The following is a 22645-nucleotide window of genomic DNA, read 5'->3' on the forward strand; positions in this document are numbered from 1 at the left end:
TAACTTTTGGTCACGGGTTCGATTCCCGGTAGAACCAATTTGGGAAACGAACTTTTCTAAAATGGTTTTGGTCTAGATGTTTTGGGTAGTGCCGCGGAGTGTATTCCGTAACTCTTGGTCGGGGGTTCGATTCCTCGTAGAGCTAATTTGGCAAATGAACTTCTCTAAAATGGTTCTGACCTAGGTGTTCTGGGTAGTGACGCGGAGTGTATTCCGTAACTCTCGGTCCCGGTTTTGATTCCCGGTAAAATCAATTTGGGAAATTAACTTTTCTAAAATGCTTTTGGCCTAGGTGGGGTGCGATTCGAAATATAACGCTCAACAGACATACCTAATTTATGGTTTACAGACATTTGACATAGTCTTGCATGATACAAAGGTCACAGGGTATATAATGACAAAGCTGCCAGAACCGAATTTGTTTGCATTTGCTAGTTAGTTCGACCACCTCCTGCGGGTTTAGGTTAGATTAGTATATGCTATTAAATATTCTGCTTAAAGTTTTAATAAATATATTTCATCACACAAAAAGCACTTAAAGCTCTACAAAAACAATTATATTTTGCGATTGTACATTTAATGGAGTAAAAAAGTCTTATCAACATAATGTAGAGCGCTTCAACTATTCGTAAAACGTAATATTGTGTTTATTATTTAATACACTATAGTGGTAGTACTTATACCATTTGTTCATTATGTCACTTAATCATTATATCTAATGTTTGTTATACTGAAGGTTCATTATACACATTGAAATTATGCCTTTTGTTGTTATACCTTTTGTTAATTATATACAGTGAGTGATTATATCCTTAGAAATTGTATGAAATGTTATTATACCAAGTGAAAATAGATTATTTGTTGTTATATCTTCCATTACACACCCGGCCTAGGTGTTTTGGGTAGTATCGCGGAGTGTGTTCCGTTGCTCTTGGTCGCGGGTTCGATTCCCAGTAGAACCAATTTGGGAATTGAATTTTCCTAAAATGGTTTTTTGCTACTAAGTGTTCTGGGTAATACCGTGTAGTGTATTCCGTAGCTCTTGGTCCTGGGTTCATCTCCGGGTAGAATCAATTTGAGTAATGTACTTTTGTCTGTTTTGTTGCCAACCACCTGATCTCAAACTAGGGAACTCCCTGTACTCCTTATGAGTGCCAGAGAAACTGATTCCAAACATAGGCATTACCAGAAACCCAGACCAGGCCTAAGTTCAGGAAGTTCATATAAAAAATTTGTTCTACTGGGAATCAAACCCGAGACCAAGGGCAACGGAATCCACTTCGCGGCACTACCCAGAACAAATAGGCCTTCTCGTCCAGAACACATAAACCTTCTCGTCCAGTGCCATATTTTTTGCACGTATATTGTACAAATTCCATACTTCACCTTACATTTATTTTTTAATCTATATTGTCTAGTCTTTGGTAGTTATTAAAAAAGATGCAATGTAAATATAACGAAATAACTAATTTATAAAATCTAAAATATAAGAACAAAGTCAAATATATGTATATACAAATAAAATTTGACACAAACACAAGTGAAATTAATTAGGAACAGCAACTTTTTGTGGCATAAACACGCGCAGTTCACTCGTTGCAAAGCCTGAAAGGCGACTGAGCGTAGTACTGCGCAGACCTCGCGAGTGGGAAGGAATTATTTTTTTCAAATAATAACACTTAACTTATGAACTATATAAGTTAAAAAAAAGTGAACAATACATTCTGTTTGAAATTAAATTTTATTTTTTCGTGTAAATTTTATAAGCAACGGATGTTTGCATGTAAAGAGAAATTGCTTTATATTCAATTTGAAGGACGTAACTATACATTTTATTTCGTAAAAAGAGCTTAATAAATTGTAGTTTTGCTCAACACATTCAATTATTTAAAGACTACTAGCAATTTTTTTTTAAGATTATTGGACTATTATTATTAACAGGAATTTAATTTAAAAAGAGCCTAATTCGTCAATCTGGCACTTGTTCCAATCTTAACGAAATACTTTCCACGTTTACTATTACAAAAGCCGTTTTTTACCACCATTCTTTTAATAAGATTTTAAGTTTTATCCACCTACAATAAGACTATTTCAAAGAAAATCCTACAAAGGGAAAGTTATAAATATAGACGACAAGAAAAAATGTCTAGTAATAAATAGTTTATTTAAAAAATTTGAAAATTGCTTAATATTCTACTTACCTACGTAAAGATTAAAAATGCTCATTTCCGTGTTTATTGTGAAAAAAATTTACTTCCTTGTTCATTTTAGTCAAAACCTGCTAGAGAGCTTCCTTGCGCATTTTGAAATGGCGTTAGGTTATAACCAACATTTTAAGTGGGTGTTGCTAACAATAAACTTTTATTTTGGTGCTCATGAGCCGTATTTTCTTGCTATTTTCTCGTTATTTCATATATAAATTCAGTAATAAAAATGTCATGGCAATATCGGAAAATATAGCAAAACGGTTGACCTGCAAGTAACATCTTTTGTGCGGCTCATGGTACAGGTCGTAGTCGCTAGACGAGCCCTCGGGCTTTTGGGTACACCGCCACTGAAACAAATATAGCTGTTATATATCTAAACCTTATCACACTCGTTCCGGAGTCAGTCAGGGTTCAATACTTGGTCCCTTGTTATTCCTGATCATGATAAATGACCTTGTCCAAGTTATTAAAAATGCAAAATGTGTTATGTATGCAGATGACCTAAAGTTGGCCTTCGTGATTAGGAAACAAACAGACTGCATATTACTGCAACAAGATGTGGATTCAGTGCTTGAATGGAGTGAACAAAATAAGATGCATTTAAACATTAAAAAGTGCTGTGTTATGACCTTCGGAAGAAAGCTGTCTAGAACACGCTATCAATATAGATTAGGCAATGATGATCTTACACGCTTAGAATCAACGAAGGACCTAGGCGTAATGTTTGACTCCAAACTTACATTTCATGATCATATGTTATGCGTGGTGAAAGAAAGTTTTGGACGTTTGGGTTTTGTCCTTCGGAATTGTCGTGACTTTAGGAATCCCCGAACTATTAAACTTCTTTACTACGCACTTGTGCGTAGTAAACTTGAGGCAGGTAGTTGCGTGTGGCACCCTTATGAAAGCACCTACATCCTGATGCTAGAAAAAGTCCAGAAGGTATTCCTAAGATATTTGTACAAGCGCATCTACACCTATTACCCCTATCTATACCCTACTTCATTTCTATTAGGAATTCTGGGCTTAAATTCCCTTAGAGCGCGTAGAGCAAGAAATCAAATTTTAATAGGAATGAAAATTCTTCGGGGTTGTATTGATGCTCCTGATCTCCACAACCAACTGAGTTTCCTGTACGTCCCAGAGCAGTACTTGCGGCGGCGGGCGGGTCAGCCGCACCGTCGCTTGTTTGCTCCACCGCACGCCCGCACGGTGGCACGTGCACATTCCCCTCTTTGTTGGATACTGGCTCAAATCAACGCGCTCTTGTTTGATAAGCCTGAATGTGATGTGTATGCGGATGGATGGAAGGAGATCTTAAATAATTGTATAATGTTTTGCGAGAATGATGAATGTGAGTCTACCTGTTTGTAATTATTGTCTATGTGTTAAATTTTATATTTTTGTACTATTATTATTATTACTTTGTTATTGTTATTGTACCTGCTAATTACTGTAATTGGATGTGTCCGTTGTAATTAGAAATAAATAAATAAAAAAAAAATAAAATAAAAATAAATAAATAACATTAATTATGATTACATTTGCAGTAGTTACAAGTTTATCGTCTCATAAAAATTTCGATGAATAACAAAGGGAATAGAAGTGTATAAAAATGCCATACTGCTAATTTGTTTCTAAAATTTATTTTGGTGAACTTATTTATTTATTTAGGGAACTTACCGTGAATTTAGTCTGCTGGCAAACGTTCCTGCCGCAAAGCAGTTTCTTGGCAGACCGCTGGAAGTTCCTTGTCATAAAGCAGTATACTATTGGATTTATGGCTGAATTCGCGTGACCTGTTTACCATTTACAAAATTATACTGTGTTATACCTCTCAGATGTAAAAAGATACGTGTGGAGTCAAAAATGGTATATAAATGAAGGAATGACAATGCACTCCTAATTAACGAACGATTACTATAAATCAGAAAAGATACTTATTAAAAAACTACTAATATGTTTTCTGGTTGCTCAATTACAATTATTCTTACCCAAAAATAGCGCATAAGGCAAGTAAACACTCAAGTCCTTGGCGTTGACGAGGTTGATATCAAGCAACAGTTGCATGATGTTGTAGGGAAGCCAGCAGAGCGCGAACAGTACGGCTAGTAGAAGCAGAATCCACGCCACCCGCTTGCGCTCCTTCATGAGGCGCAAACCCTGCTAAAAGACGCACGTTTTTAATGGCTGTATTCCTAATAAAACCACCACCAACTTACCCTAATAACGTTAAAGAATTACCCAAGAATAAGATGAATTGATTGTGTAAAAGATGTAATGCATGTAAGGGAAGCGGCTGGTAGGTATAAATGAAACAAAACGCATACGGCCGGTGGGTACAGGCAATTGGTACCAAGTTGTAAACAAAAAGATAGCATTCCAAGTCCTAGCCGTTCGACACAAAAGTTTGTTTGAAAATAATTCTACCAAATTTCAGCACTAACGACTTGCAAATGATGAAAGCAACAATGAAAGTTCGAATCACCGCGCCTTACGATTAATTATCGACTTGCACAAATAAACTAAACGGTTGTAGAAACGAGTGCAGCCACTCGCATAACTAACTAACAAATAATATGCGTATACATTTTTCTCCAATAGAGTTATTGCCAATTATTGATACTGACTTTTGATTTCCGTTGAATAAATATCAAATTTTTTGAACACCAATCGAAACCAGTAGGTTTCTTCTATGAAATAAATAATTGGAAATCTTTTCTCGAGTTTTTGTGATGGCAACGTCAATATTTAACAAAATATAGTTAACCTAACTCCATTAAGTAATTATTGCACTATATTAATCCATATATTACGCCTCACTACTGGGCATGCCCTTTTTGCAGGTGCAAGTTTTCTCACACCTGATATGCTTGAGTTATACAAGTATTTATACTTCTGAAATATTCAATTTTACTATAGATTTTTTATAATGTCACGCACATCCACGGTGAACAAATATATACTATACAACGCAGTAGCCAGTCCATTGCCTTGACGTCGGCGATAACAAAAAATGTAATAAGGCATTAGAGTATCTACACGTACAAATTAATCCAGCTGAGGAGCTTCACAAAAAATGAAGATTACTCGAGTCTGTTTGGGAAGGTTTAGGCTTATTTGACGAAATCGACACGGTGTACAGAACATATTAAATACAGATTAAAGCTTAGTAGATAATATAGGCACATTGAAGTGGTCGGTTTTTACTTATACAAGGTGGAATCACTTATTGTAGGTCTGGTACTATAGTAGAATAGGCATATACCTATCAACTATTAACACTGTTTCAAACTTACAAGTAAATTAAGTTTTAAACAAAAATAGAACATCAATTTAGCACTAATGTCACTTGTGACCGGTAGTAGGTAATTTGGTTGTATCGATAAAAATATACTCAACTGTGTGGTCCCAAAATGTGCGTACGACTTTTAATGGGTTTTTGAGTGCCTTCTGGACTATAAAACAATTTCACATTTTAACAATCGTGTTGATGTCTCCTTGACTATATTTTTAGATCAAATGCACAACAAAAGACGCATACGTTTCAGTAATTAGGGAAACTATCATAGTTGGAACACCGCGTGTCACTCGCGAAGCCATTGTGATAACTTGTGTTCGTTTAAACTACTATCTTTGAAACGCAGTACATTGTTGTTACAAATTAGAATTATAATTTTAACCTTTCACCCGTATTAGAGACGAAAACCTTGACATGATCGGTTGAAAGCGTTCAACAAAGGTTATGACTTACAAAATATATCGTTTATGTTACTATAATTTACATTCCTTCACTGTACTTCGACACCGTCCACTTGTTAAATCTTTCACTTTCTTGTTCTTCTACAAGAAGACATCAACACAAAAGACGGTCGAGCAACAAACAAGCTATGGGTTAATAATTAGTTTAACATATTTTATTTATCGATCAGTTTAACTACACTTTTAACTAACACAGTTTAACTAAATATCATTTTCACATGTAAATTGTAGTATATCATTTTAACCATATTATATAAAATATGAGTACATTTTGGGGTAATTTTGAAAACCTAAATAAATACATTATTACATTGATGTCAAGTAACAGGATAATAGTGCCATAAATCCATTTATTTTTCATTGGACAAAAATAATTTATTAACGATCAGCATATTATTCTCTAATAAGATTGCTTCTTTAGCCACTTTGTGCTACACAATGAGGAAAATGAACTGGGAGAAGATAGATTGTAATACCAGTGACACATACAAAGACAATAACAACTACACTACAAGAAATGAGAATTCGGTTTGTCTACAATACAAAGTTTTCAGTTTTGAGTCGGCAGCCGTCAAGCTTGTGAATCCACTGCTTTTTAAACTACTTTATTCCATATGTATATGGCGTACACCATATAATAGAGAATAATAGGCGTTGTGTAGATGTCCATGCTAAATTGTCGACCGCTTTGCCGCTTTCCGTCAGGTAAGATGAAAGCCAAACACGCACTTGTTGTTATCTATTAAAAAAATAATAGTCAGTATTCTGGATATCGTTTGAATGAAGTAATTCTTTGTTTTTCTAAAAAGTACAACAAGAGCGCATTTGACCTCCAACTCACCTGATGGAGGCGCCGATGAGGTCGACGATGTACACACTTAAATGTTGCTTATTCATTCTCGCCATGAAAAGGCCCAAGTTATAGCGTTCGGGGAACAAGTCTGCAGGAAGGGAATTCCACTCCTTTGCCGTACGCCATGTACTCGTAAATGTGGAAGCGAAGCGCTTCGTGCGAATCTTTGGAATATCCACGACATAGGCGTGGAACGTCAGCCTTCGTCTGGTCCTACGGTGATGGAATGGGAAAGGCGGAATCAAATCATGTAATTCCATCGTACACTCTCCGTGATTTATCTTGTAGAATAACGATAAGCTGGCAACTTTATGACGGTGTTCAAAGCTATGCAGCCTCGCTTCTATTAAATCCGTGTCACCTACAAGCCTCACGGCACGCTTGTCGATTGAATCCAAAGTGGCCAATTGGTATGTAGCAGAGCCATCCCATAGGGAGCAGTACTCCATACATGACCCGACTTGTGCTTGAAACAGTTGAAGCAACTGTCCCGTTAAATTACTACTTAAGGAAAAAATTAATCGGATCATTTATTTAAATATTTACTCCATCTCAGTCAAAATCAAGCATAAGTCTTCGTTTTTTAATTTTTTTTAATGTATTTGTGTAAAATTCTTTTGTAATTTTTTTTCATTGCAGATAAAGGATATTGTTCGCGATCTAATAGCTTAACCCTTGAAGAGGCAAACGGATAGTTTGCATCACGAATTCCGGAAATCGTCCGACCCAGTTCAATTGGTCCGCAGTATGGAAATCCCAAAGGATCCGTTGGCCCTTTTGCGCTAAACATTCGTTATACTTCAAGTACTTAATGCTCGTAATACAATTTTACATAAAATATGATAAAAAAGTTTAGATTGACAACAAATTTGCTCGGGTCGCTCATTAATTTTTGTTTTAAAAGTTTGGGAAATTAAACTACTCCTAAAGTATTTGTCTCTACCGAGGAAAAATAATTGATTTTAATGTTTAGGCAACAGAGACTGGTTCAAATCAAGTTATGTCAAAGAAATTTTTCTTTGCATTGTTCGCACTTCGTAGCAATAATATTACTAATAAAACACCACCACATTTTACCCAAAAAAAGTAATACACAAAAGTAATGTATCTATAAAAATGGTATGCATAAGTACTACCACCATCCATATTTCTGCCGCCAAGCTCTAATCTGAGCATTACTGTGTTCCGATTTGGAAGGGTAAGGGTACTGGCGAAATTACAGGCACATGGGACTAGTCAACTTATGCCTCAGGGTGACGGGTGCAGTGGCAGTGAAGTGAAATTTCAAACTTTATGCCAGTTATTATTTATGCACTGTAACTACGCATCGCAAAGTTTTTTCAACAATAACAACAACACTAACACAAGTTTCTGCGATCAGATAAAAAACAACTAAACTAACGTACCCATAAACCACCAACAAATCGGAGTGTAGTATCTATTTATACACACATTTCTTAGTTAGCCTTTAAGACGTTAAACATTTTTGACGAAAATATCGACGGCACAGAAAACTCATCTAACTACAACTCGCTGCAGGCATGAAACAGATGCGTAGAACCCTCGTGTCCCCGGAGACGCGAGGGTCTCATTAAAACTTGATATTTATTGCATGACACATCTCCATCAAGTAACAATATTAAATTTAAGTTGGTTATATACTCGTGTACAATAATACACTCGCAGTGTCTATCTTTGATTTTAAAATTAAAATTAATTTACGCTGTTTACATGATGTTTAAGCGTAAATCCTTTAGAATTTTCCGTTTTTATGTTAATGTTTGTCCACAAAACAGTTCTATAAGTTTCCAAGAATCTTACAGAGATTATACAAGGTTATTCACTAAATTAAAGGTTAGTTGGAAGAAATCTCTTTATGGGATAAGCTCGCCTTTGTACACAAATATTTAAATTGTTTCTGAAAATTTGTAAGTTACTTTGTGGTACAATAAAGTGTTTAAATAAATAAAAAAATAAATTCAAACAGGTTTCTGTTTTATCTTGTACTTTGAACTTTATGTTCCTTATACTTTGTGTTTTATGTTATGTGTCTTAGACATTAGACAACATCACATACGTTGATTCCAAAGAAAGTAGCTAAATCACTTGTGTTATGGAAATCGGAAATAACGACGGCACCACAAACACCCAGAGCCGAGACAATATAGAAAAGTTAGTTTCCAAACTGACCCGGCCGGGAATCGAACTTGGAACCTCAGAGATGGCGACCCCATGAAAACCGATATGCAAGGCACGGCGGTCGTCGAATGACTTAGATGAATTCGAATTCACAGAGTTAAATGGAATATTTTCCCGTACTCCAGGGCCATTTGCAGAATTGAAGGCGGTTATTTACTTGAGCTCAAGTTTCGTCCACTTCCGCGAACATCACATAGTTATTCAATAAAGCACTTTACTCAAATTAATATGCCTATGTGAATGTAAACTTCGTCTTCTCGAAGTCTGAGGCAACAAAACTATAATCCAAACAGCGGCTTTGTGCTTCCGCTGTCCAAAGTTACATTAATTATCAGTTTACGGGGAATCAGCCTTCACAAATCCTTTAGGTACCTAAATTATTATTCGTAAATGTATTTTCCGCCCAAACTAAGGAATTTAACCAGAATCTAAAAATAAAAGGTAAAAAATGAAAACTGTTATATTTTATTATAATTATTAATACAAATAATAATAATACTTCATTTTCTCAACATACAACTTCTTAATAATTCTAGAACAGTATTTTGTAGGAGTTGGTGCTTGCTATAGGTTTAACACCTGTGCTACAAGTCATCAGATACAAAAAGATCGAACACTTAGAAAAAACTATTTCGCATTCGAACCAACGTCTTCTAGCAAACCGTGCCAGACGCTATGTCAACTAAGCCACGGAACGAATCAGTGGACCTCACGAATTTTTGCATGTTAATTTTTCTACTAATATTTTAACTTACAGTTTTAAAACTTTTCTTCTAACTGCATCATCTTAGTAAAGTAATCGCTTGTTTTACACCAAAAATACACATCAAAATGCATGACAATAATCCGGGGTCTTAGTGGGTGGTTTACGCACTCTATGTGTATTACTTCCTTAAAGTTAAATAATAATAACCCACACACTCAACAGAGCCCCGCACTAGGTAAAGCCTGTGTTTACATACACAAATAGACAACCACAAATTACAATTACCAAACTCACAAGATAAATAAATGTAGGCCATACAAATGTTTTTCCCGGTCCGGGAATTGAACCTGGGACCTCTGCGTGGCAGTCCGGTATGGTAACCGTTCGGCCACGGAGGCAATTATTTAGCATAGTTAAATGTAGAGTATATTCTGATATCGGTGACTTTCTACGTACACTCGTTGTTCCAATATTATCACATAAATCTAAACTGAAAGCGAAAAACGAAGTCACACCAACTGCCACTAACCTGCTGCATGCTGACGTTCCCCTCGTCGATGTCAAAGGGTGGACGCACGGAGCAGAGCGTGCGGCCCATGCACGCGTACGACATAATCGTGATCGACCCTGGAGATACACTAAACTATTAGTTCTGCCAGGCCCACATTTCGGAATGATCAAATCGGATGTGGTCATTTAAATTTGAATACATAACGGAAACAAAGGTCGTGAAACAATATGTACCTGTTTTCAATGTTACGAGTAGAGCGTTACTATAGAGAGAATACCTCAGTGACGCATTTTTACGTAGAATGCTTTAGCTGATTTTTGTTGAAACGAAACTTATTAAACTTTAACTCAAATGTCAATTCGACTGTATGTTTGTTCCCAAACATGCTCGAAAATGTTTATATTACGTTCAAAAATCGAACACGGAAAGTATGCCATTTATGGATCGTGAGACTTCTTTCCGGCCAAGTGCCGCAAAAGAAGTATGAAAATTCATTACTGTCGGCTGCTTGAAACATTTAAATCTATCTACTATTAATAATTATGTTTGTTTACATAATAACACTGAAGAACTACATGAACTACACCATCAGAAATTCAGTAGACTACTATTAAGTGCCTAGAAAAACAACAACATATTCTTTCAGCAAAATTGTCCTAACATATCAAATATTGCTTTTGATATTAAACAATATTTTTTTACTTTTTCTATTATAAATCGTCCTCTGTTTAGTCTTTTATTAGGTACTACCTCATATTATTTGAGAAAGCACTATATAGGTCTCGGCGGGAAACGGGATTGCTTGACTCGTATTGATACAAGGTTTCACTCGGCCTTGTAACTCGTACTCGTCCAGCAACCTGTTGTTTTCCGGCCTCCGCGATAAAGTGCTATTAAAGTAATATTTTTTTTTTATATATATAATAGACACACGCTTGGCCACAATCTCACCTGATGTTAAGCGACGATGTGACCGACGATGGGACGCGTTTGCCTAAAATAATAAAATATAGCATCCGAGAGAAGAATCATTTTAAGCAGAAAAGAGCCCGACTCCTTGTGAAAGTGTTCGTCCAGGGAAGTACTACCACCTTATCTACCCGTATTTCTGCCGCTAAGCAGTCATGTGAGCGTTGCTGTGTTCCGGTTTGTTATATATATTCACTCTAAGACGACGATGTACAAAATTCCATTTGGATGCGTGTACTTAACCTCGACTCCAAGATTGTTCAATTAAAATTGTTTTCTAACGCTTCAGGCCAACACTAAACTTGCCTCGGAAACAATTTATGAAAACAATGCAAAATTGTAAACACAAGATTTAAATTGAATTACAATAAAAAAAGTTTTAGCAGCTTTGTTTTGTGATTTTATAAATATAGTAGAAAAATGGAATGCCATTTTGATAAGGTGACATTAGGTGGGCTCTGCCAGTTACCACTACGAGCAGTATTCATAATAAAAGAAAATTACCACATTGCACTGTCTTTATTCGATCATGTATCTTTGCATCAAGCGTCAAGTAATGGGCTTATGAAATTCCAACAAGCAGAATGAACACTTAGTCATTATATTGGATGGGAAATTCATTAGCATCTACTAATTAATTCAGACTCCAATTGATCACAATAAACAACGAGAAGGGTTGTGTTACAGTCTCTGTTCCATTCAAAACGTCTGGTATTCAATTTTATATAATAATTATTACACGCTTTGAATGCAAATAGATCAGCCACGCATGAATGTTTGAATGAAGTTACTTGTACTACTACATATACTCCCTAAAAATTAGCTTGATTAGAATGACAGGTCGACAAAATTAAGACGACGACGTAAATTTGTAGCAGCGTCCGTATATTTTTAAAAATCACAAAACTGCAGTTATTGTACATGTTTACGTTACCACCCATTATCGTACATAATATAAATCTACAAATCATTGATACATCACGGCTGGAGTTAATTCACTAAGGTTTTTTTCATAATAGTTATTTGTTCAACAAGAGAGCAAAGTCGTTTTTTGGTGCGAGTGCTGTTTTTGAGTCCTGAGCAAGCGAAAGATTCTATAGTTGAATCACGAGCGTAGCGAGTGATTCAGAATTAGAATCTTGAGCGAAGCGAGGGACTCAAAAATACGAGCTGCAAAATAACTTTGCTCTCGCGTGATACATACAACTTTTCACCTCAGCAGCGAGAACATATATATATACTAACAAGAAACTTAGTTCAGCATTTTTAACAGTTTCAACTAACTCTGGAGGAGTTAAAAAATTGTCGTCTTCACTGGAATCGCTCATATTTTCTATTTTATTACGTAGGTAGGTATCCAATTAACTATCAAAGAAGTACCTATCGCAAGCAAATAAGAAATTTTGAATTAAAAAAAAAGAAAGCGCGCTTTTATTTATTGCGTTCCGGAACGTTCTCGCTTGTATTCATTGAAATCACACATTGTAAATATTGTTATCTTTAATTGACGTTATAAATTTAGCATATTTTTATTGCAACACTTGCTTTATTTTTAATGAAAATTGTAAAAACTAAATTATCATAGTATAAAATCGTATTTGTATTTCTCACATAATTTATCTTTTAGATGAATTGACGAGTTTCCGAACGTGCACTCGTTCAGCCATTTTGTGGGGGTCTACTATGTAGCTTAAATATCGAAGTACGAATAAACCATAATTTTCTTTTTCCTTTTTCTTGTAATGAAGTGAAAGGGACGGAGCGACTGATTTTGAAATACGTCGAATTTGTATTAGACCCCTTCGCATTAAATGACAAGTCTCCACTTAAAAAGCAAAAAGCTACTTTTTCTCACGGAGTGAGCAAAATAAGATTTTGCTCACTGATTTCACACAGCAAAATAGCCTTGTTCGAGCTGCTGAGGTGAAAATATATATTTCCACATCATAACACAATGAAGTTACTTCCGAAGGAAAAAATATTTATGTTGGGATATGTCACCGATCAACTCATCCCGTCCTGAAATGGTTAAGCAGTGATTTTAAAACGTTACGTATTTTCAGTGATTTTCTGTTATTTTCGGCTAAGCTGCCTATTTTTGGTGAACTTTTATCCAATGTGCACCAACATACTATTTTTAGGTATACTCGGTACATCTACGGAAATTTTACTGAAAATTGACAAAAACAGTGGCACCAAGCCTTTTCGCCATTATTCGTATGATGGACCTAACTTGTATGAGTTGATTTCAGTTATTACCATGACATCAAAACACTAGATTCGTATTCATATTGGTCAAGTAAATATCGCTAATTACAGAAAAATCGAGAAAATAAAAAGAAATCATATCGTGACCAAAAACCTGCAATTAGAGATATTCGTTACAACGCTGGTTTAAATACGTTATAATTGATTCTCGTTTCACTGATCGTTTACCATCAAGCTAAATTTTACGGACTATGGAAGCTTATCTACTACAGACTAATTATAAGATGTCCCAGAAAAATTGCGTGCAAACTTCTGATGACTACTTTATTAGCGTTAATAAAAATTGTCCATTCGAGTTGCAGGAGATTTCATCACGATTTTAAGCGTTATGGACTGTTTAATGTTTGTTTTTCGACTCCCCTCAACTTACCCGGGATTGCGTAAACTAACGTAAAGCTGAGTGTCCCGAACTGCTTCCGAATTTCGTGCGCCGGCCAATCTTCTGTGCAAAAGTACACGTCTCTCGATTCTATCTAGAAAGAACAACACGTCATTGAGTAGCTACATCAAAAATTAAAATTCGCTTGTTTTTAGAAATATTACAAGATTCTAAACAAAATTATCTTATAGGTAATAAAGTCCTCCGTGAGTCCTACGCAGTGTGGACTTCATGCGCCCGCAAAATCTTATTTTGACTAGACTAAATCAATTACTTGTTATGTAAGCATAATATATCAAATTACGACACAGGTTGGGTAAAGCCATTTTCTATTCGCAGCTATGTATGTATATTGTTAAATCAAATCATTCTACTAACTCGACTGAGTTTACGGTGTAACAGCTTCTATAATATCTCGCAACTCGTCATTAGTCACCTTAAGCTCTAATCTTGCACGAGGTTCATTCGTAAGTCTAAAATTTCCATTAAGGAATCGGGTAAAACCGAAAACACGCATTGCGTTCGTTATTTGTATCCTATCCATACTCGATTTCTTGTTGTGTATACACGTGTACCACCTTTTGTATGCCGAATTTTAAGGCAATAAATATCATTCATACATTCTCAGATACAGGAGTTTCAGCAGTTTATGTATGCATTTCAAAGTAAATGCGAAAAGAACCAAAAGGAAAGCCAAACGAAACGAAAGAAATATTACGTCAATATTTTAAATTCAGAAACCTAAGAATTTTATTTGAAATAAATTTCTATCTGAATTTGACACTAAAAAGACTTTATTTCATTACAAAGTGGCCAGAACTATAGAACGGTAATTTCCTTATATTCTAAATTCATTACTAAAATTTTGTATGCGAAAGTGCAGTGTTATTGCAAAAATATACTACTAAGAAAGAGTAACAATTAAAAAGCAAAATCGTTAAAAAACACAAACTGTAATACTTAATGAAGTTAAACTAAGCAGTTCCGGATCCCAGGACAAATTTCTGATGAGCAAAACTTAATAAAGCAATTCTTCCCAAATTGCCCCTGTTCGTGGTGTTCTGGGGTAGTGTTCTGGAACTAATTTCGTTACTCTAATACTTACTGTACAGGGAATTCCTTAGTACAAAACCACAGGCCGATCCTTTGAGGATCAAATACGAAGAGGCCTTTTAGTAAATGTTACTGTAATGCATTACCTACACAAGAAATATTATACACATACATTCACTATCTAATTTTTCTTATTACCTGTTATCCATTCCTGTTTGTTACACCCACTCAGTTTTTACAGATTTTAATATTAGGATATAAAATTTAGCATGTACGTTTTTCGGATGACAATGTTATTACCATTGACTTACAAATAAATGGACGACGGGTCTAATACAAAAACCACGAAAAAAATGTCCCAAGTCAACCTATTTAAACGTAGTGACATGTAAAGGAATATGAAAAAGCTAAAACGTTGAATTTAAATTGTAATGTCATCGCAGTACTGTCTAATTTTGCTTGCTTCGCTGTCAGTCGAACAAACGAAGACTAAAGCGTGAATGACGCTCTGTATACGATTTTAACGCCCTATAAGTTCGGACACTTTTTAGCGCGGACCCGACGTCCATATAATTGTAAGTCAATGGTTATTACTGAAATGGCGTATACTATTATATTTCTTGTATAAGGTTCGTTTACCTGAATAGAATGTCCGGGTAAACGGAAGCTGAGTTTTTATTTACTCTTGTTCTAATACCTTCGCACCAAAGGGTCGCCTCAAATTGCCACAGGCAAATGATCAAATACAACGTAAACGTCTTTATCTTTTATAATGTAAAGTTACATTTCTTAAACAAAAAATTAAAAAGAAGATGCAACAAGCGGCGTCGAGATGCGCAGCGCGCTCTTTGAATATCTAACCAAAATAACAATAAAGTATAATAATAATTAATAATTATTATTATAATAATTACTTTGATTTGCAAAATAACAAAATAAGCACGTTGCGTCCAGAAGAAACGTTCGACACGCGAGCGTTTGAGAACGGATTCAGTAAATATCAGTAAACTGATTATTTTATTTCATTTTTATATATTTCTATTGTACCAAAATTTTGGCGCTTCATTTCCCTAGAACTCGCTCTGAACGTTGCGCGTAAACTGAACATAACCAAAGATTTCTATCTCGACTCGCGCGAGTCACGGGCGTCATGCGGACGAGTCGAGAGTCAGGCGTATTGCACGCGAATTTTAAATTCGCGCGATGCTGGTGGAGGCGATATATAAGGCTCAACTCACACTGGCGCAGCGTTGAAGCGTCGCGACGCGCCATGTTTTTCGCGTATAGCATGTTCATCTCTATTTACCCATTATTAAGGTACAAATTTGTGTTATGCAAATATGGACTCAAGCGTCGACGCGCGTCGTCGTGCGTTACTTGAGCGCAGTGAGGCGTCAGGCGCGTTCAACTTAAAATTTCAACCATAGATAATATGAAATGGTTATAAGAAACGTGCTATTGCGTTTGTATAATTATGAATTTTGTAGTGTAATAAAAACAGCTGATAGGAAAATCGTGTTATCTTTATTTTTTACTAATTTCTTAAAATTCCTTCGCAGAGCTAGTACTGTGTACCTCTTTGCACCATTACCGGTTTATAACGAAATCAGGGGTTCCTGAATATAACGAAAGTTTTTTTCTTATTTCATCATCACAACTAAACATACAAAATAGTTATTTTTGATACAAGTGCGGAAAGTTAGTCATTATTCACGAGTCTCGAGGCAAGTGAAAATGACAAATCCGCATGTGTATCAAACAACGTTTTTTAATACATTTGCGAAAAACCTACATTGAAAGTAAAATAAAACAGTATTTTAAAAAAACCTCATTTTATTCTTTTGTTTGATAAAAATTCAGAGTACAATTTGAACAATTATTAAGAGTAACACTGTACTTTGAGGTCTTTGCCGGCAAGTTCACAGTTTGACTCAAGCTGCTGTTAATTTCGCATGTCTGCGTCGATTCTGGCTCAGGTCCTTGATTATTAGTTGGTGTACAAAAACGTTGGCGTCCGACGGAATCAGATGAACTTGTTCCTGGTTCAGGTTTACAAATATTGTCGGGGGCCTGAGACGGGCCTGGTTGGGGTTCATAAAACGTGGAAGAGTGTGGAGTAGGGTGACAGTGTTCAATTGGTGGCTGTATATGGATAGACTGTGTTATTTGGTTTCCGATTTTCAATTTGTTAACAATGGAGCTTTCTATGTAGCCTTCAGCAACGTGACTCGGTCTCCATCCACCATGTCGCTTTAGGGTTGTCATATTAGTCCCAGAATCTGCAAGTAATGTGGCAGAAGACCTACGAAAATTATGACCTGTATAAAGGTCGGCACCTGGTAAATTCAAAAATGTGGCAATTTCTTTTGGGATGTTTCCAAATTTATTGATGCCAATAGCCTGCGCAGTGCATTTCCCTTTCTGATTATTTTGAAACAAACGGTCACTCTTTCCTTTTGATGTACGCTGACTGTAGTATTTCCTAACAACTTCGTAAAATGGCCCGTCAACAGTAAACGATCTCGGAATTTTATTTTTAGTATTTGGGATATTTACTACTATCATATTTCCATGAGTTGCAATATCTTTAACTGTAATGTTGCACAGTTCTTCGCGCCTGCATGCACCAGAGATCCCAAAAATGAGTGCAACCTGCAAATTAATTTAATAAATAATATTAGTCACATATTTGTAGTGTAGATAACTTAATAAGTGTACATATCAGAAACGAAAGATTGTGTCTAAGTCCTACCTTTGTAGCCAAATATTGATGATCTGGAGCTACGTTAATAAATCTTTCAATGTTAGATGCTGTCAACACTTTAGACTTCTTGGTTTGGTATCCTTCAGATTTCCTCTTCAGAAACGCAGTCAGATTCGTGTAGTTTTTTATATCAATGTCGTTATTTGTTTTAATCATAGTTTTTAACATGGAATATTTTGACCACATAGTTGATGCCTGGTATTTCTTGGACAGTTCGAGAAAATAAGCCATAAGTACGTTTTCCGAGAATGAAACCGTTTTGTGTTCTAGCTTCCAGTCTATAAACTGATCATAGACGGCTGTGTATTTATCTTTCGATTTATCCGGTAAAGTACTATTGCTTGCTATTAATGTTTTTGCACGTATATCTGGTGGTGTTAAATCTACAATACACTCGTCGGAATCACTCATTTTTTGCATAAATAATATTGTAAATTCTTTCTTTAGTAGTCAATAACAAAATCAAATCGTAAAAAAGTTAATGAAAAAGGCGGGAATGTAAACGATGAAAAAAAATAGTACTTTTTTTGGCCGACTTTTTTCAATATGGCAACTGTTGCCAGTATTCAGCCACATTAAAATTACTATTTTATATTACTTTATTTTCTACATAATCGCTTCTAAGGAGCATTTACTTCATAGGTGTAAAAATGCGGTCTCTCCATAGATATAGTATAGTAATGACGAATGACTTACGTCACAAAGCACATAAATATGAAATAAATATACAATCTCTTTAGTTCTATGTTTAAGACTTAAAACAACAGTAAATTAAAAAAAACTGGAAAAGTAAAAAGCACTAGTGCGAGAAATCCAACTTTCCGCACGATTTGTAGTGCGAAAAATACCACGTTTTGAGCAACTGTATTAAAATAGTTATTTTTGATATAAGTGCGGAAAGTTAGTCATTATTCACGAGGCTCGAGGCTTCTTGGCCCGAGCCAGAGGCGAGGGTCAAGACGCGAGACAAGTGAAAATGACAAATCCGCACGTGTATCAAACGACGTTTTTTAATACGTTTGCGAAAAAAGGACATTGAAAGTAAAATAAAACAGTATTTAAAAAAAACTCATTTTCTGCTAGTAAATTAAAATAATGAAATATAACCACTGCAACCATTATTTCTAACCTATCTAGAAATATAGTTCTAACCTTAGAATAATAACGCATAGAAACCTAGTCAGCACACGCTAAGCGAGGCAAATTGAAGCGCGCCAAAAGGGCCTACACGAGCGGGCGGGCCTTCAGTGCTTAAGGTCAACTTGTACCAAGATCAAGATCAAGAATTTTAGCTAAAAGTGACAAAATTTGCGGTAAATGAGTGTAAAAATACGTCAGACAAACATAAAATAGATACTAACATCACATTCCACAAGGAAGTAACGCGTTTCAACTTGTATTTTTATATAAATATTCACTAAAACCGAAAGCTACTACTACTAAAACTAGCCTACATAAATTAGATTTTTGCCTCACTTGTGACAGTTCGTTTGATATGAAACTATCATTCTATGCGTTATTATTCTAAGGTTCTAACGTGCTGTTTTTGTTTATTTTCTGTAATATCGGTCTGTAACCACTTTTCTTATTATGAAGTCCTGGTACTTTTGTTTAAACTTCTTTAGGAACCGGTGCACGGTAGTGAGATACAATTTATCTGTAATACATAAAACAAATATATACATAAAAATCTCGCCTGTCGCCCATTCAGGGGTAAGCAGAGACCTCCACTCGATACGTTCATTATATAGTATTTGTAAATAAATATAAGTTTTAATGACGAATGACTTACGTCACAAAGCACATAAATATTAAATAAATATACAACTTCTTTAGTTCTGTGCTTAAGATTTGAAACAACAGTAAATTTAAAAAAAAATGGAAAAGTAAAAAGCACTAGTGCGAAAATTCCAACTTTCGGCACGATTTGTAGTGCGAAAAATACCACGTTTTGAGCAACTGTATTAAAAACATATTTTACGTAGGTAACGCATTTGGAGCACATTTTTTTTATGCGTCCATTACGTACCATTACGTCTGCGATGTTCTCACGTTAATGGCGCAGCTAATGTAGAGCCATATAAGGTAATAATAAAATTAATTTAGAAAAATGTTATGAATCTTTTATCTTAGAGTCTTGACCAATAAATGCAGCGGCGGCGGGAGCCGCGCAATATGAAGTATCGCTCGTTTGTGGAAACACAAAGGTAACAAGATAGTTAAGGAAAGACAAGGAAAAGCAACTACTTTTTCCCACATTTCCTTGTCTTTCCTTAACTATCTTGTTACCTTTGTGTTCTCGTGGTAATAAATACATCATCTACACTGTATCTTCGGATCGATGCGTATAAAGCGCTCCGGACTAACTGGTGAGTGTCCTACGCTAATAAATGTAGTGTAAACCGTACTACTCTAGTGTACCTACCTTCTAAAGTAAACAAACCGAGACGTTTTGTATTATATGTAATTGGATCTCCATCACTATAATTAATAAAGGGTAAATGCTCGTTTGTAACACGACAACGCAACGAAGTAAAGAGACAAAGGCACTCGTGACATAAATAGAAATTATTAAATTAATCTGCCGACTGGTTAATTAGAAACTCCTAGACTGGAGCACTTAAGTGAACTAAGTTTAAAAGTTTTCGGCGTAACGATTTCACAAATCGAGATTAAAGTTTAAGTAAGTTTATTGAGTAAACTTTCATGGATGGACGCAGTTTGTGAGCAATGTTACTGCGTATAGATACGACTACTCCATTACGACTTGCGAATCTCCAGGCGTTGCGTGTTTCGAAATGTGATTCTCTCCTGTAAACAAGGCAGCACACGCCGACATTGATTATTTTTAAGTTATGTGACGGTTACACCAAACCGGTAATGGTGCAAAGAGGTACACAGTACTAGCTCTGCGAAGGAATTTTAAGAAATTAGTAAAAAATAAAGATAACACGATTTTCCTATAAGCTGTTTTTATTACACTACAAAATTCATAATTATACAAACACAATAGCACGTTTCTTATAACCATTTCATAGTATCTATGGTTGAAATTTTAAGTTGAACGCGGTAAGTTGCAGAACCATCAATATTTAAGGTTGCAATAAAATTTGATAAAATAATGTTACGTTGGCAGCTTAAACAGCTATAAGCAGGCAACATAATATTATTATTTTATCAAATTTTGTAACGTTGAACTAGGCGGCGAGACGTTTTTATTGAATCCAAAATCTTTTTGTAAGTATAACCACGATTAATATCCTGCCTACTGCTTCGAAATTGGAAGTAATATTTTCCTGCGAAATGACTAATCTTATTATGTCTTTACTCCCGGCCAAGTGCAAGAACGAAAGAACTCTAAACTGACCAATTACATGACGTAATCACAGGGAATCGGAAGGGGCAATCGGTCGCTTTGATTTCAGACTGTGATGAAACTAATCTATACTGAAGGCCAATCGTGCTATTTTCGAAAGATTTAACCATTTAACGGAACAGGTTTAGCTTTGGTAAATATGTAGTTTTACTGATGCACAAAATGCAATCACAATATCAATTTGAAAAGTTTAAACCAAAACTAAACTACAACGAAACTAGAACTACACCTCATACGACACGTTACCTAGCAGCACACCCATATCTAAATAACAACATGTCTTATAGTATTATAAGATATCTAATAGAATTTAGTTCGATTGCATATTTTAAAAGTTGAAATTCCCTCAAGATATCTCGAAGGTTTCTAAATAATTTAAAGTAAAAGTGGGCACAACTTTATTAGTAGATCACAAGAGTGCTTTGAGAAGTTATCTGTAGGTAGTGTTAAGAGTTATTCTTATCTTTTTTCTCAACTCTCGTACCCTTCTAGAATGCTACAAGACCATTTATAGAATGTAGACAGTTATTATTTAGTCTTGTAGGCAGTTTTTAGATAATTTATAGTCGATGATAGTTTTCTTAGTAATGCTAGTTTAAAACCAAAGTAACTAAAGCGTTACAAATGTAAGACGTAATTCTCTTATTACTAGACTTCAAGTTTAATGGCTTACAAAATATAAACTATCAAAATTGCAACATGGCGAAATTAGATATAATATTTATGACTTTTTCGCGTAAAATTAAATCGGTTAGAAAGCGCGAATTGATGTGCGACTTTAAATACATTGTCAAAAGTGATGTAACCTGTCATAAAAGTAATGCGCTCGCAAAATTTTAAATATTTATGTATAAAATATAAACTTAATAAAAATACAGTTATCGATTTTTGGTTTTAAATATTTACAGAAAGCTTAAATATACAAAATAACTCACAAAACAAACCATTTCCGAGAAGTTCTAGGCCTCTTCAAGCTAATTTCTACTTAGATTTACTTTTTAAAAAGAAAATAAATTTTTCTCGGCTACTTCATAGTCATTCTTTAAAAATAAAAATGGCGATAAGAATTTAAAGTTTTTTTCAAGACACTGTTGGGAGCATTTTGTCTATAGCTTTATCTATAGAAAAACTTTAGAATACGATAAGATTATTTTTACTTGCTTTATGTACTTGATGTTGTAGAAGAATATTCACTCCTATGAAGCTTTTGTGATTGTCTACAAAACGCGATGTTTCTAAGCGATTTTTTCTTTTGACAGTATTACAGAATCTTTATAAAAGTTATAGGGAATAGGGAGCGTATTATGCAATAAAAAACTTTTCAACACACTAGGTCACAATTTAAAAAATCCAATTTGTCGCAAAAAACCTTATTCTGTATAATTATATGGAATGTGTTATATATGACTAGAAAAGTGGATAAATTCCCTATAATATAAATATAAGGAATATTTTAATGACATACCTAACTTATGTTGGAAGAAATAAAATTTTCATTAGAAAATTGAGGTTATTTCTTCACGCCAACCACATTTCACAGACTGATTTCACAGTATTTTATTGATAGACGGCACAATACATACACACAACATTGAAGT

The 22645-nt window shown here is 35.0% G+C and overlaps 1 protein-coding gene across 1 annotated transcript in view; it reads right to left on the minus strand.

The window, feature by feature from the left end:
* LOC113229314 (neuropeptide FF receptor 2-like) overlaps nucleotides 1-22645 on the minus strand; it is a 79105-nt gene that overhangs the window by 8437 nt on the left and 48023 nt on the right. The window contains exons 4-8 of the mRNA XM_026462868.1: nucleotides 13846-13948; nucleotides 10257-10354; nucleotides 4202-4373; nucleotides 3891-4006; nucleotides 2474-2554 (exon numbers count right to left, since the gene is read on the minus strand). Of these exons, the coding sequence (XP_026318653.1) occupies nucleotides 2474-2554; nucleotides 3891-4006; nucleotides 4202-4373; nucleotides 10257-10354; nucleotides 13846-13948 (570 nt within the window). The remainder of the gene's footprint in view (nucleotides 1-2473; nucleotides 2555-3890; nucleotides 4007-4201; nucleotides 4374-10256; nucleotides 10355-13845; nucleotides 13949-22645) is intronic.

This window comes from Hyposmocoma kahamanoa, unplaced genomic scaffold (genome assembly GCF_003589595.1).
Source record: "Hyposmocoma kahamanoa isolate Upper Pololo Valley unplaced genomic scaffold, ASM358959v1 303, whole genome shotgun sequence".
NCBI classification, from domain to species: domain Eukaryota; kingdom Metazoa; phylum Arthropoda; class Insecta; order Lepidoptera; family Cosmopterigidae; genus Hyposmocoma; species Hyposmocoma kahamanoa.